The sequence below is a fragment of the Marmota monax genome, unplaced genomic scaffold, assembly GCF_021218885.2.
Source record: "Marmota monax isolate L192 unplaced genomic scaffold, Marmota_monax_Labrador192_F-V1.1 WCK01_AAM20220418_F8-fsc00010, whole genome shotgun sequence".
NCBI classification, from domain to species: Eukaryota; Metazoa; Chordata; class Mammalia; order Rodentia; family Sciuridae; genus Marmota; species Marmota monax.
In genome coordinates, this window is record NW_026692321.1 from 9,363,378 (window position 1) to 9,378,589 (window position 15,212).

At 37.7% G+C, this 15,212-nt stretch overlaps 1 protein-coding gene across 3 annotated transcripts in view; it reads right to left on the bottom strand.

Annotated features, from left to right (window-relative positions):
• Nbas (NBAS subunit of NRZ tethering complex) overlaps positions 1 to 15,212 on the bottom strand; it is a 330,311-nt gene that overhangs the window by 269,889 nt on the left and 45,210 nt on the right. For all 3 annotated transcript variants that reach the window (XM_058578372.1, XM_046441292.2, XM_046441291.2), the window contains exon 10: positions 3,398 to 3,536. In XM_058578372.1, the coding sequence (XP_058434355.1) occupies positions 3,398 to 3,536 (139 nt within the window). The remainder of the gene's footprint in view (positions 1 to 3,397; positions 3,537 to 15,212) is intronic.

Below are 15,212 nucleotides of genomic sequence, written 5' to 3' on the forward strand. Positions count from 1 at the left end.
CACAGTAACTCAGGAGGCTGAGGCAGGAGAATCTCAAGTTCAAGGTCAGTCTCGCCATTTATAAGACCCTCAAGTAATTTAGCAAGATTGTGCCTCAATAAAAATTTAAAAGGGTACACATGTAGCTTTTAGTGGTAGACCATTTGCCTAGCATGTGTAACAACACCCTGTGTTCAATGAATTAAAAAACCAAAAACACAACTTCATTGGATTAAATCCCATTCACACATTTCAGTATATACCAAGTGCTAAAACACAATGTTACTAATCAAAGACTATATAATTGCTAGTATTTCGTTTCGAAAATACTTCTTATTTTTCAATACCAAGTCATTGTTTTATAAGATTAAAGTCAATAACATTTTAAGAAAACAATACATTCATCATTGAAACAACCTAACACATTCACTTATATTCTGCCATCCTTAAATTTCTGTTTCTTCCCTCATCTGAAAAAGATCTAATTGCCCACTATGTAACAAATAATGTGGTAAATGCTTACTTTCATACAGCCTTCAGAAATACCCAAGATATGTAATATTACAAGATGGGTATTCAAGATGGTAAACACAATCAGTACTCACCCATACACCTAGTTCTTCTCGCCCTTCTCAACACAAAGGAAAGTACTTACTGGTGTCCCTTTATAGCTAGAAAAGAGGTTATCTTCCAAGAATCCTTTCTTCACCAATTAGAACAAGTTGTCCAGAAGAATCACAGTATCAACATCAGGCTTTGCCACTGTGCAAAGCTTTATCACAGCTTTGCCACAAATAAGAAACAAACTTTCATGTGGTAAGCCACAGAAATTTTAGGACTTTTCGTTTGCTTTTCATTATTTATGTGTGACAGTAGAATGCATTACAATTCATGTTATACATATACAGCACAATTTTTCATATCTCTGGTTATATACAAAGTATATTCACACCATTTGAATCTTCATACATGTACTTCAGATAATGATGTCCATCTTATTCCACCATCATTTCTAACCCCTGTCCCCTCCCTTCCCTTCCCCGTCCCCTGACAAAAGGAGCTATAACAATAACCTCTAGACAAACCTACCGATTCGTCCCACTATGAATCAACCTCCTTGTATCAGAAAACATTTGGCATTTAGTTTTTTTGACATTGGCTAATTCCACTTAACATTATGCAAATGCCATGATTTTATTCTCTTATTGCTGAGTAATATTCTATTGTATATAAATGCCACTTTTTTAATCTATTCATCTACTGAAGGGCCTCTAGGTTGGTTCCACAGTTTAGGTATTATGAATTGTGCCGCTATAAACATTGATGTGGCTGTGTCACTGTAGCATGCTGTTTTTAAGTCCTTTGGGTATAGACTGAGGGAGAGGAATAGCTGGGTCAAATGGTGGTTCCATTCTCAATTTTCCAAGCAATGTCCATAATGCTTTTCATATTGGCTGCACAAATTTGCAGTCCCATCAGCAGCTTATGAGTGTACCTTTTCCCCCCACATCATCGCCAACACTCGTCTTCGTAATAGCTGCCATTCTGACTAGAGATGAAATCTTAGAGAAATGCAAATCAAAACTACACTAATTGCTAGTAATTATGAACATTTTTTCATCTATTTGTTGATTATATATTATCTTCTGAGAATCCTTGGCCCATTTATTGACTGGCTGTTCAGATCCTTGGCCCATTTATTGACTGGCTTGTTTTATTAGTGTTTAGCTTTTTGAGTTCTTTATATACCCTGAAGATTAGTGCTGTATCTGATGTGTGAGGGGTTAAAATTTGCTCCCAAGATGTAGACTATTTACCTCAGATTGTTTCTTTTGCTAAGGAGAAACTTTTTAGTTTGAATCCATCCCATTTATTCACTCTTGATTTTAATTCTTGCACTAAAGGAGTCTTAAGGAAGTTGGGGCCTACTTCCACATGGAGATTAGGGCCTACTTTTTCTTCTATTAGACGCAGGGTCGCCAATTTTATTCCTAGGTCCTTCCTTGATCCATTTTGAGTTTTGTGCAGGGCGAGAGGGGTTTAATTTCATTTCCAGTTTTCCCAGCACCATTTGTTCAAGAAGCTATCTTCTCTCCAATGCATGTTTTTGGTGCCTTTGCCTAATATAATTTTGTGGATTACTCTGTGTCCTCTATTCAGTATAATTGTTCTACCAGTCTGTTTTTATGCCACTACCATGCTGTTTTTATTACTATTGCTCAGTAGAATAGCTTAAGATCTGGTATAGTGATGCCACCTGCTTCACTCTTCCTGCTAAGGATTCCTTTAGCTATTCTGGGTCTTTTATTTTTCCAGATGAATTTCATGACTGCTTTTTCTATTTTTCTATGAGGAATGTCATTAGGATTTTAATTGGAATTGCATTCAATCTATATAGTGCTTTTGGTAGTATGGTCATTTTGATAATATTAGTTCTGCCTATCCAAGAGTAAGGTAGATCTTTCCATCTTCCAAGGTCTGCTTCTTGACAGGATTGTCTTAAATCATCATAATACGGCCTAGCCTATTACTACTATAGCCTATGAGAGTACTATCATCTAGGACTTGAATGTCTTCCAAAGGACCACTAAAGGTTTGGTCCCCAGCTCATGGCAGTGGAACGTTTTGGAGGTAGGACCCAGTGAAAGGAAGTCTGGGGAGTGTAAGCTCGAAGGGGCTATTGGGACACTGGCCTCTCCTCTCACTTCCTGATGGGCCATGAGATGAGTAGCCTCTTCACCATGTGTTCCCACCATGACTTACTGCCCTAACAGGGACAAGCCACCATCGTGTAAAACCTCTGAAACTGAGCCAAAATAAGTTTTTCCTCCTTGTAAGTTGTTTCTCAGTATTTTTTTTTTTTTTTTTGCAGCAACAAAAACTAACTACCCCAAAGGGTGTCTGACACAAAACAGAAGCCCAATTAATTATAAACAACAAACAATTCATAGAAAAAGCAATAATATTGAAAGGAAGCACGGCATGGCAGTTAAGAAAACGGACTGGTGAACTTCTGAAGTTTCTATTCTGATTTTACCACTTGCTAGCTAGGTAGCCCAGGGCAACTTAACTACAGTTTTCTTCAAAGAGTTACTTAGGTAAGCTAATACATGCAAAAGCATTCCACATAGTTGCCATAACATAAAAGGTGCTTGATAATTTTTAATGTCTAAAAAGGCAAATATAAGTAATCAGACTACTCTTAGGTTGTTTTCCTAATATCTGAAAATATTACTAAATAAAACCAGAAAAAAATTCAATATACTCTGTTCAACTTGATATCTGAAAGAACTGAAATTGAATTAGCACTAATTAACCTTCCTCATTTAGGACAAAATTATTTCTTCCATTAAATCATAAAAAGGGCTTATCTGTGTAAGAACAATTAGAAAAGTAAAAGGCTGTAACTAATGCTTACCGTGGTGACCCTATCTCCACCATCAGTGACCTGCTTGTAATAAGGTGATCCCGAAAGAACTCTCCATGCAGAAAGGCCACAGCCAGCTGCTGTTGTTGGGCCCATGTCTGCAGTCTCACATCCACCAACCAGAAGAAGTCTAAACATGAGACAAATAGAAATGATGAACTGCAAATATGAACGAAATAACAGAAAAATACCAAGTACAAAAAAGCTTCTGCCCAGAAAATATATAATAACTTAGTTAAGTTTAGAAACTTTCAGACAAAACAATGAAAAGAAAACCAATTGGACTGTCCCTTTCACTTGAGAAGGAAAGCCTATACATTCAAGCACCTGAAATCAGATGGTACCTGAGAAATGAAGGGAAAAGATGTCTTAAGACTGGCAACAGCACATTGGAGAAACTGCCTGTGTCCTAACAGTAAGCATTTGTAGTGTGATGACAGAGTGGCAGAGCAGTAACTGAGATTGGGAGTCTACAATGAGACCTCATGGCTGTGGCATGCCTGCTACCTGGGAATGTTCCCGGTACACAGGCCACAGGATGCCTAGCTGCTATAGTGACCAACTGCCAGAGGAGTCTCCCTGCAAGAGTTTTGTCAGCTTAGGCCTTGATCTCATGCACATAGCTCCCAGGGATAAAGAAATTCTCATGCAAGACAACCAGTGGTTCACCAGTTCCGATACTCTTGCCCACTTAATAGTAACTTAATTAACCACTTAATAGCAAGCACTCTGCCAACTGAGCTATACCCCCAGCCCCGATATCGTAACTATTTAAGTACGCTTCTCCATCAGAGAGCAGCACTCCACCTGATCCCAGCTTTACCTTCATATCTGCATGTGTGAGTATTTTATAAACTTCCATCACACCTCGCCAGCAGCAAGCATTAACAGTTGTGTGGCTTCATATAGATACACGTATTAAATGACAGCAACATACGTGATGCACTGAGGGCACAACTCCAGCACATCCAAAAGAAATGACAGCTGTGAGTTCTTGAGGCAAAGAGCCATGTGGCAACGACTCTTTAGAAGTAAGACTGCACATTATGATTGGTGTACTTTTCCGTGAACCAATCAACTGGAGACAAGTTACCAACACGGCAAACAGCTTAACATATACTAAAGTTAGAAGATGTTACTGGATTAACATTATATAAACTGAGCTGACTAACAATGGAATTCAAATAGCCAAGACTTTTTGCAAAACTCAAAATCCATGAAGTCATTTAAATGAACTTTAATCACAGAAACACAACTTGAGCCTTCACTTATAGCTTTCTTCCTATTTTATTATGTAGAGCTCTTACAACTTTACCCCAGCAAATGGAAAATAGCAAATTATGAGATGACAGTTTGAAACAACCTGTTTAGGTTGTTTCTAACCTAGGCAAATCCTTAGCACAAAAACAATTAACCTGTTCCCACGGACAAAAGATTTTGATCCAAAGTCAAGCTAATAGTGCAAGTATTACTTGGCCATAGCACTCATTCTGTTCAAATAGATGACTGCTACAATAAAGTTATTTCCCCAATCTTATCTAGTACAGATGAAATTATACTATCCCTCTAACCTAAATACCAATTTAGACAAAACAGATGAAGAAAAATGTCGTGAACAACACTAAAAAGACAACAATCTAGAAGTTAGAAACATACAAGAATCAATGATGTGGTTTCAGAAAAGCAGAGATCAGTCATCTCAGCAAGCACAGGCTGGTATCTGAAGATATAGGCAATTATTTTTCTCTGAATATAATAATGGTATCATTCGGTAGAGTCCTTATTTTGTAGAAATACTGAAGTGTTTACAAATAAAACATGTTGTCCAGGATTTACTTCAAAATAGTTCAGGTGAAGGGATATCTGGGATGAAGATGAAATGAGACAGGCCATGAGCGGCTGAAAATTCAATGGTAAGTCTAGAGCTCTACAAGAATCCTATTCTATTTGTATGTGCTTCAAATTTTCCATAAAGAAATTTTTCCCAGAAGTCCAGTTACTAGGATAAACTCTGAATAGAAAACAGGTAACTCTGAATATTTATAGTTCCAATTTAATCATAATATTTTTCAAAGGAAAAAATATAATTTATAAAACAGCTTTAAAAATCAGTAACTTATAATAAAAATTACACTAAGGGATGGGCATGGTGGCACACACCTATAATCTCAGCGGCTCAGGAGGCCAAGACAGGAGGATCGCAAATTCAAAGCCAGCCTCAGCAATGGCAAGGCACTAAGCAACGCAGTGAGACCCTGTCTATAAATAAAATGGGGCTGGGGATGCAGCTCAGTGGTTCAGTGCCCCGAGTTCAATCTCTGGTACCAAAAAAACCCACCACTAAGAATACTCAACAAATCCCCCCAAAAGGCCATAATAAAACAATTCTTTGATAACTGAAATAAGTACCCTCTCTGATCAATTGCAACATATACATTAAAAATATGTATACTATGTTGAGTATTTTAATGTATTCAATACATAATTTCTATTAAATTAATTGTATTTATAACAACAAAATATGAAACTCTTATTGACTACTGAAGGAATTAGAGGGGTAAGAATTCAGATCCCTTGTCTCCTGGTCTTAGTCCTGGAAGATACTTCCTCTCCATGAATTTTGACAAATGACTGTGCATAGATTAAATTGGCTACTACAGATAAGCTCACTGAGAACAGAAGAGATTCAGTACCTGCTTCCCACTATTTTTATCTTAGTCAGCTTTTTCACTGCTATGACTACAGGATCTGACCAGAACAACTATAGGGGAGAAAAAGTTTGAGGACTCATGGTTTCAGAGGTCTTAGTCCATAAAATGGTGGCTCCATTTCTCAGGGTTCAAGATGAGACTGAACATCTTGGTAGAGTGTGTGGCAGAGGGCAGCAGCTCACATCATGGTGACCAAGAAGCAGAGAAACTCCACCCACATACAAATATACACAAAGAGACTATGCCCTAGTTCCCACCTCCTCCACCCACACACTACCACTTCAGTTACCCCTCAGTTAATCCCCATCACGGGATAAATTTACCGACTGGGTTAAGATTCTCACAACCCAATCATTTTTCCTCTGAATTATCTTACGTTGTCTCACGTGAGCTTTTGGGGGACAACTCACATCCAAAACCCTTTCCTCTATTCATACCAGACTGAAGAATAAGTGGAGAAGTAAGCAGAATGACGACCCTAATCATGTGTTGTTCCCCACTGAGAGGGCAGCGTTGGGACATCAGCACTTCAGCATTCCACATGCATTAGAAGAATGCACATGTGCACATATGCAAGCAGGCTTGACTGTTCACATGTTTCAAGGGAAGGACACTGAAATGACTCCACACACGCACAGAACAAGTAACTATTAACTATTGTGTGCAATGCAGCGAACAGAAAGATGAGCAATATACGCGCCCTGCGTTCCAAAGCTAAGAGGGCAAAGAGCAAAGAGCCAGGGTAAGCATGGAATTAAGTGGCATAGATGACAACTGGTAGGTGATAAGAAAATCCTTCAGTAGACTGAAACGGGCTTAAGTTATACATGCCATGGAAGATCAACCTCAATTCAAGGCATCAATTTAATCCATTTGTTTTCAAGATTCATAATGTTGGCTAAAGCTAACTTACAAATGATTAATAAAAGCAGGCTAGCCGTGATGCTTGGCCAAGCAAATAAACGTTCTTCAACGTGTTCGCAGTGTTTATAAGAGGCTTCCAGGGCAACAACGCAGTGGCTAGTGAAGAATTAAGTTCCATCAGTAAAACTATGCAATTTACATCAAGTCAGACAATGGAAATAAGACAGGCGTCTCAGGCCCAACACAATATACTCAATAGATGTTTCACAAGTGACTGAAAAGTTGAGTCTCCAACTTTCTCCTTAAGCAGCACAGAGTGAACGTACTATAGAGACTGTCATGGTTTGGTTTGGATATGAAGTGTTCCTCCCCACCCCCACCCCCCAAAAAAGTGCCTGTTTCAATGCAGGAATGTGATTGGATTAGAACTATGACCTAATCGGTCCATCCCATTATGAATAGGCTGGGTGTTAACTGTAGACAGGGGGACCTGGCTAGAGGTGAGTCACTGAGACTGTGCCCTGGAAGGCTGCATCTTCCCTGTGGCCCTTTACCCCCATCTATTTCCTGATCCTGCCATGAGCAGAGCAGCTTTCCTTTGCTAGGCCCCTCCCCCATGATGTGCTGCCTCATCTGGGGCCAAGAACAATGGAGTTGGCTATCTGAACTGTGGCCTCTGAAACCAAGAGCCCCAAATAAACTTGCCTTCTTCTAAGTTGTTCTTGTCAGGTATTTTGGTCACAGCATTGCAAGGCTGGTTAAAAGAGACCCCCATCTTTTCTCTTGCCAGGTTTCAGCAAATGAGATGGAAAGGAAAGGAGCACAGCAACGGGGGTAGAAGGAGGCGAGAGTCATATCGTTAAAGAGGGCACCAGAAAATGCTTAGCCAAGAATGCCATAAGAAGAGCATCAAGAAAGTGCTTGTGAGAGATGTATGAGGACATGAGTGAAGACACAAGAGAACGCCTTCTCCTTTGGACTGTCGATACCTTCAGGCTGACAGTTCCTCTTAATGGAAATCTCAAGCAGTTTCAAATAAAATCCTATCCGAATATTTTACAGAACTGAACAAACCAATTTAATGAAATTAGGCAAACATAAGATTCGCCTGAGAGAATGTCAACTCAGTCCCCACTGATCTGTCTTTCCCTTGCTGAGCTAGCCTTTGTGCACTCTGACCTAGAAATATTTCCCTGCCCTTGCATCATTAAGACATTCTCCTTGAAATTGACTGCATTAAAAATTAACCATATTAACCTGGCGAGAGAAAAGATGGGGATCTCTTTTAATCAGCCTTTCAGTGCTGTGACCTCAATCTAACAAATAACAAATCATATCCAGGAGAAATTATCCATAACACATAAAATAGCATGTTAGGGAGAATTTATAAAATCTTCCATCAGTTCAAAAGAAAAATGAAGAATAAGGAGAAATCCAAAGGACAATAATACAGATTAACATAACAAAGAACTACACCAACTATCCTGTAGAATGTTTAGGGACAATGCAACTCTTAATACACTACTAATGAGTTTGCATTGAGAATGAAGATGTTTAGAACAATAACAATGTTTATGAACTCAACTAGATTGCATTTACAGTGTAAAGATGGCAAATGTAACTAATTGAAAGGTCACACATCAAAATCATCATAGCTACCTGTACAGAAGACCAAGACAAAGGAATGGAGCAGAAAATTGTACTTTTATCTCTCATTTATAGATCTTCATGTGTGAATCCACCTAGATTCACACACATATGAGGTAAAAAAAAAATTTGTAAATTTTATGTAGTAGGTACTTAGGTATATATTTCTTTAATTTCAAAAAAGAATTAGAAATGCTGTGTCTCACAGTAGGTACATAAACTTCTGAAGTTAATGATGTCCAGAAGACAAAAATTTAATAAGTTGGCTTTAACACTGTATCAACCCACAAGTCCAGCCAAATACTAAAAAAAGGAAATTAGCATATATTTTGCTGTGACATTTGGAGGTTTATACATTAATGGTTAAACCTTAAGCATTTTCTGGCTTACTACTGAAATAACTGACAGATTTCGGTAGAAATTAAGTGCAGAAACACAATAAGAAAGCAATTCATATTGTGAATTTGCTACTGCATTAAGTTCTTCCACCAGAATATATATTACATTTTGAACTATACTGAATATTAAAGTGCTAAATTTCAGAATCACATGTTGAGTGAGGCAATTTGAGGGGGGTGTATAACAGGGTATTGAACCCAGGGTCACTTAACCACTAAGTGATATCTCCAGCCCTTATTTTTATTTTGAGATAGCATCCTACTAAGTTACATGGGGCCTCACTAAGTTACTGAGGCTGCTTTAAACTTGCAATCCTCCTGCCTCAACCTCCCGAGTTGCTGGGATTATAAGTATACACCACCATGCTCGTATAATTATTTCTATTCTTAATCAGATAGACAAAACAATTTCTAGAGTATCAATTAAACTCTCTATACTAAAGTACATGATATGTAGGAAGTAACAAAACTATCTACCGATAACAAAACAGGGAGAAAATTATCTTCCCCTAAAATCTTCAACCTGGAAAACAGCAAGAAATATAAGTCTAGAAATGAGGGGTAACAAGTTGCAATATCTTTGAAAAAAAATTAACTATAATCTTGAGACACTTCTTTTCCTCCCTTAGTAATTACTGTACACCAACTATGTACAAAGCCATGAGGAAATTGAAGAAATGCCCTAATAGATCATTTCTAATTCTCCTTGGAATCAGTTTTCTATGTAACTCTCATCTTCCATAGTTCACCAGTTTCAAGTGGCATGCTGCTCAGGGGGCAGAGTCTTTGACATATACTCACACACAGGAATGAACATGAGCCTGGCTCATTATAGGTGAACTAACTAGGAACCACTGACCACAGCTGTATAGGACCTCTGCAGCAACCTCTGTAGTATGTACAAAAATAGCCTGCAAGGCATATTAACTGCATGGAAGAAGTCAAGAAAGGCTTCACAGGGAAGCACTAGAGAAGGGTTCACTCGTTAAACAATTTCCCAGACAAAGGGTGAAGTAAGAAACACTAAGCCAAGAGAACAGGAAGAGCTGAGGCAATAAATGGTGTTGAGTATAAGAAACACTTTTGTTAATTCCCACATATCATGTACTTTAGTGTAGAGAATTTAGTTGATTCTCTAGCAGTTGTTTTAATTTATGTCTATATGATGAAGCAGCAGCGAGAACAGAACAGAAAGTTCAGATAGGTCCTTTGCAACAAAAACATCTTGCTCATTTTCTGGGCATTTATGATCTGTCTTTTTTGATATAACAGCTACTTATCCCTATCTAAACTTGGAGCCATTTTGAGGGAGGGACTGTGTCCAGTTCATCTTTGTATCCTTTAAAACATTACTGATGTTCCACTCAAGTAGCATTTATCTGGGCACTATGTGAAAAGAAATATAGCTACACAAGGATAAGGAAGACAATCCTTGTCCTTGGCTTAACCTCTCTAGACTTCATCTTTCCCATCCAAGAAATGAAGGAACTGAACCAAATGATAGATGAAGTCCATTTTAGTGCTGATACTCTACAAATCCAAAACTCAAAGCAGGAACATAGGTATCAGGGAACAAGAATAAACTGATGAAGAACGAACACGCACGCACACAAGTGAATTAAATGATCCAGAATAAAGGCAGAGACCAGAGAAGAACAGGAGACAGTAACACATAGGTGGTCAAAGCTGAGAAAAGTACAGACAGGATACAAGTCCCTAAGCATGTTACAGTAATGGAATGAAAGTTACACTAAATTGACTCCAAGAAAAGTTAGGAATAGTTTATTAACTTTTCAATTTAATAACTGTTGAAAGAATCTGCCATCTAGTGGCTTAAAACTCCTTCAAACCAAGGAAGTTCAAAATAATTTCTGTATGTTCTATCCAATGACCAGCATGCTTAGGTCATACAATAGGAAAAAAAAATGAAGGGAAAACATACTCCAGGTCCCCCAATTTGGGTGTTGGGTTATGGCTCTGTGATACAGCACTCGCCTGGCATGTGTGAGACCCTGGGTTAGATCCCCACCACCACAAAGGAGAGAAAAAAGCTTAAACACCACATTGGTCAAAGTAAGAGCTCAAATGTTATCTAATATCTCAGAGCTAGAAGCCATTCTCTTTTGGAAAAGCAAATATTCCTAGTTCATTTTAGTATATCGTAAACATCTTTACTACATAAAGTCCAGCCAGTTTGACATTTTAAAATTCTACTTAAATTTATTAAAGAATAAAACCATGACCCTTTAAGTAGCCATTCTGGAATCACCAGGCTTAACAAACCTCTGGGCCATTCCTCTAGAGCCTGATTGGGTAAGCAGAGGGTGGAATCAAAGCCTCTGAATTTCTATAGCATCCTCAGTGATCTTCAAGCACCATGCTTTGAGATCTGCTGCTTTATAGCACCCTTGAATATATTATGAGGTCTAGAAGACATTTCATTAAGGAGTCAAATTATGAAGCATTTAACTATTTAATCAATATGTGCTTATGAATGATCATAGAAAGTTGATTAAATGAGTAATTATTGAAACAAGGGAAATTTTTTTGTGGACTCCTTAGTTCAATAAACAACATTTTCCTGGCAACTTGATAACTGAGCATTCAGTACACTTAAGGAATTGATAGCCAGGCACTACTCGATTTTAAAATTTAGAATTTGAATCAAAAAGTATGGAAAAAAATGAAAGTTCATTACTCCTTTCTTTGCACCACCTAAGCAGAGCTAAATCACTTATTCTGAGATGGCACAGACTTGGGATCAGCAAATGAGTTCTCAAAAACTGGTCATAAGTATTTCAAGCTTTGTGGGCCACCCCACCTCTTTAAAAACTATTTGTGGTATAAATAAAAACATACAGCATTTTTTTTTAAGTGTGGCTATGTTCCTAAAAACTTTAAGGGTATTGAGATTTGAATTTCGTATAATTTTCCTGTATCATAAAATATGTGAGTTGTTTTTCAAATGTCTAAAAAATGCAAAATCTATTCTTAGAAACAGACTGGGCTAACAGTCTACAGGTGTCAGCCACTTTCAGAGAAAAGCTCCCTAGGCATAGAGTCAATGACATGAGTTTACCACCTAATACACCATCATAGTTTCATAAGCCTTTGGGAACTTCAGTTTCTCCACTCACACAACAGCAGTTGTGATACCATGTCACAGAACTGTGATGACTGAGATTTAGCATATATAAGCATCTGGTAAACAATAAAGGCTCCGATTTTCAGTTAAAATCTTAGATCAATGTATAATTGATTTCTTGAAGTTAAGGAGTGTTTAAGTTTTGCAAGGTACTGTGCCAACACGAGAAGGTAATATGCTATACAAGAGAGCCAACATTTCCCTGCCCTCATGAAGTTTATAATGTTGTGGGTTAAGACTAATTTAAGCCAAGAAAAGTTTGAACAAATCTGTTTTATAACTTCAAGTTTCTCCCCCAAGCTCTTAGATTTTAATTCGTCCAAAGGTAGACTTTCATTGACTCAAAAATGTTTGAGCAGGTCCTCTTCTGTATGCAGAGAACAGAGCCATAAATAACAGATAAAGTTCCTGCCCTCCTGAAATTGACATTCCAGTGTGTTTTAGTCAGCTTTTTCATTACTGTGAGCAAAGGCCTGACAAGAACAGTTTTAGAGGACAAGTGTTCAAAGTTTCAGATGTCTCACTCCATAGACGCCCAATTCTGTTGCTTGGGACTCGAGGTGAGGCAGAACATTATGGAAGAGGTGGTGACACAGGACAGCAACTGGAAACAAGGCACTACCATCTCCAGTCTAAAAAAAAAAAAAAAAAAAAAAAAAAGACTGGCCAGGTCTTGCTAAATTGTTTAAGGACTAAGTTGCTAAGGCTGGCTTTGAACTTGCAATCTTCCTGCCTCAGACTCTGGAGACACTGGGATTACAAGCATGTGCCACCACGCCTGGTCCTTAAAATATTCATAAACATCTAAAAACACATTAAGAATTTTTGCGTCTGATCAGGGATATTGCTCTGAAATTTTCGTTGATAACAGAACCAGATAGACGTATCAGACTACTACTGGCTCCACAGAATGATTTGGCAAAGTTCCTTCCTTTTCTATTTGATGGAATGTTTTGAAGTTCTTTAAAGATCTGGTAGAACTCAGCTGAGAATCCATCTGGTCCTAGACTTCTTTGTTGCAAGACTTAATTGCTGCTTCAATTTCATTACTTGATAGTGAAAAGTTTTCTATATCCTCATGGTTCAATTTGAGTAGGTCATATCAGAAATCTATCAATATCTTTGAAATTTTGTAGCTTACTGGAGTATAATTTTTCAAACTTGTTTCTAACGATTCTGGATTTTAGTAGTGTATCTGGTGATCTCCTTTTCCATCTCTAATTTTGCCGATTTGGATTTCAGGTTGCTTAAGGATTTAATCGATCTTATTTACCTTTTCAAAGAACCAGCTCTTTGTTTCATTGGTCCTTTGAGTATTAGGAAATAAAATCAGAAATTACACTGCCTTTTTTTATCTTCTACTCATATTGGTATTTGTTCTTTCTCTACAGACTTGAGATTAAAAATAGATACCAAATCTGATGTTACATGTAGGAACTTGGTGCTATAAACTTTCCTCTTAGAAAAGCCTTCTGAGACAGTATGAGATTTTGATGTTTTATCACTACTATTTGAGGAAACAGATTTGAGGGAAAAAAAAAAATCAACAAGGCTAAAAGAAGTTAAGAACAAGCTGAGTTATCTAAAGTAAACCTCAGGTTTGGGCCTCATGTAAATACATTGAGATTTGGAAACACAGGAAAAGCAGGTCTGAAGAAAAAATGATGAAGATAGACTAATGAGGGTGAGGTACTTATGAGCCATTCAAGAAAGATGCTAAGTAAACATGTGTTTAGTAGCTCTACAGCCCAGGAGTGACTTCTGGGATTCAAATGTGAGAAACGTGTGCATTTAAGTGGTTTAAAAAGCATAAGTTGAATAAGTTCCTATAAGAACAAAAAATGACTGAAGGATTCCACTAGAATTAGTAACTAAGTTCATCAAGGTAGTGGGAGATTAAAGATCAATATGTATAGTTATATTTCTATATACTAGCAATGAATACTAAAAAAGGATAATTAGGTAAAAAAGAAACATAACCAAAACTACAGACTAGCATACCCTTTCAAATGATTTGACATACAAAAGCTGTTAATATCTTTTCCTGTCTTCATTTAAAAAATCAAACTTCAATTTAGTTTTACCGAAGCACTACTCTCTGTAATAGTTTTGTTTTTTTTTTTTTTTTTAAGACAAAGGAAAATTTAAGATTTATCACAGTATACCTAAAGCCACCATGTGTATGCCTGTCACACCTTGGGAAACATTAAGCGGGATAATAAGAACACCTCAAATGGAGGGATTTCTTGGCTGCTAAGGTAAGGATGGGGATTCCAAACTGACAGGAGTGCGAAATGCCACACAGGCCTTTCAAAGGCAGACCTTCTGCAGTAAGAATCTCCTAGAGAGCTTTTTTTTTTTTTTTTTTTTTTAAGAAGGGAATTTTTAATATTTTTTTTTTTTACTTTTCGGCAGAGACAACATCTTTGTATGTGGTGCTGAGGATCGAACCCGGGCTGCACGCATGCCAGGCGAGCGCACTACCGCTTGAGCCACATGCCCAGCCCACCTAGAGAGCCTTTTAACAAAAAAAAAAAAAAAAATTCCAGGACAGCCTTTGGGAATGACGCCAGTTATGCTTTCTTCTTTTCGAATTCATCAATAAGGAATGGACAGCAGAATCATCTGTTAAGAACCACTGACCTAACAAACAGAATGTCAAAAAAAGCACTAAGGAATACGTTAAATTTCTTGGAAGTCCTTGCCTAGCGGCACCTTCCCTCAACCCATAGCTAATGCCAACAATCATCTGAAGACTTAATTTCGTCTAAAACCCTGGGATACATTTAAACAACTCCACTACAAAACCATGTTCACCACCTCTGTACAGTCTACTTATTTAAGCCAGAATTAAAGGTTTCCATGACTATCCAGTTTCTAAATCTAAACCCCACTTTTCAGCCAATATTAGCAGTTTAATTTTTTGAAGTCATGTCCCCAGGAAAAGTAAGTCTTGTCTCTGAAACAAAGCCCACTTTCTGTTGAAGCCTGCTAACTACTGTGGGCCAGGTAGGTACCCCTGACCATGGCTCCTCCTACTA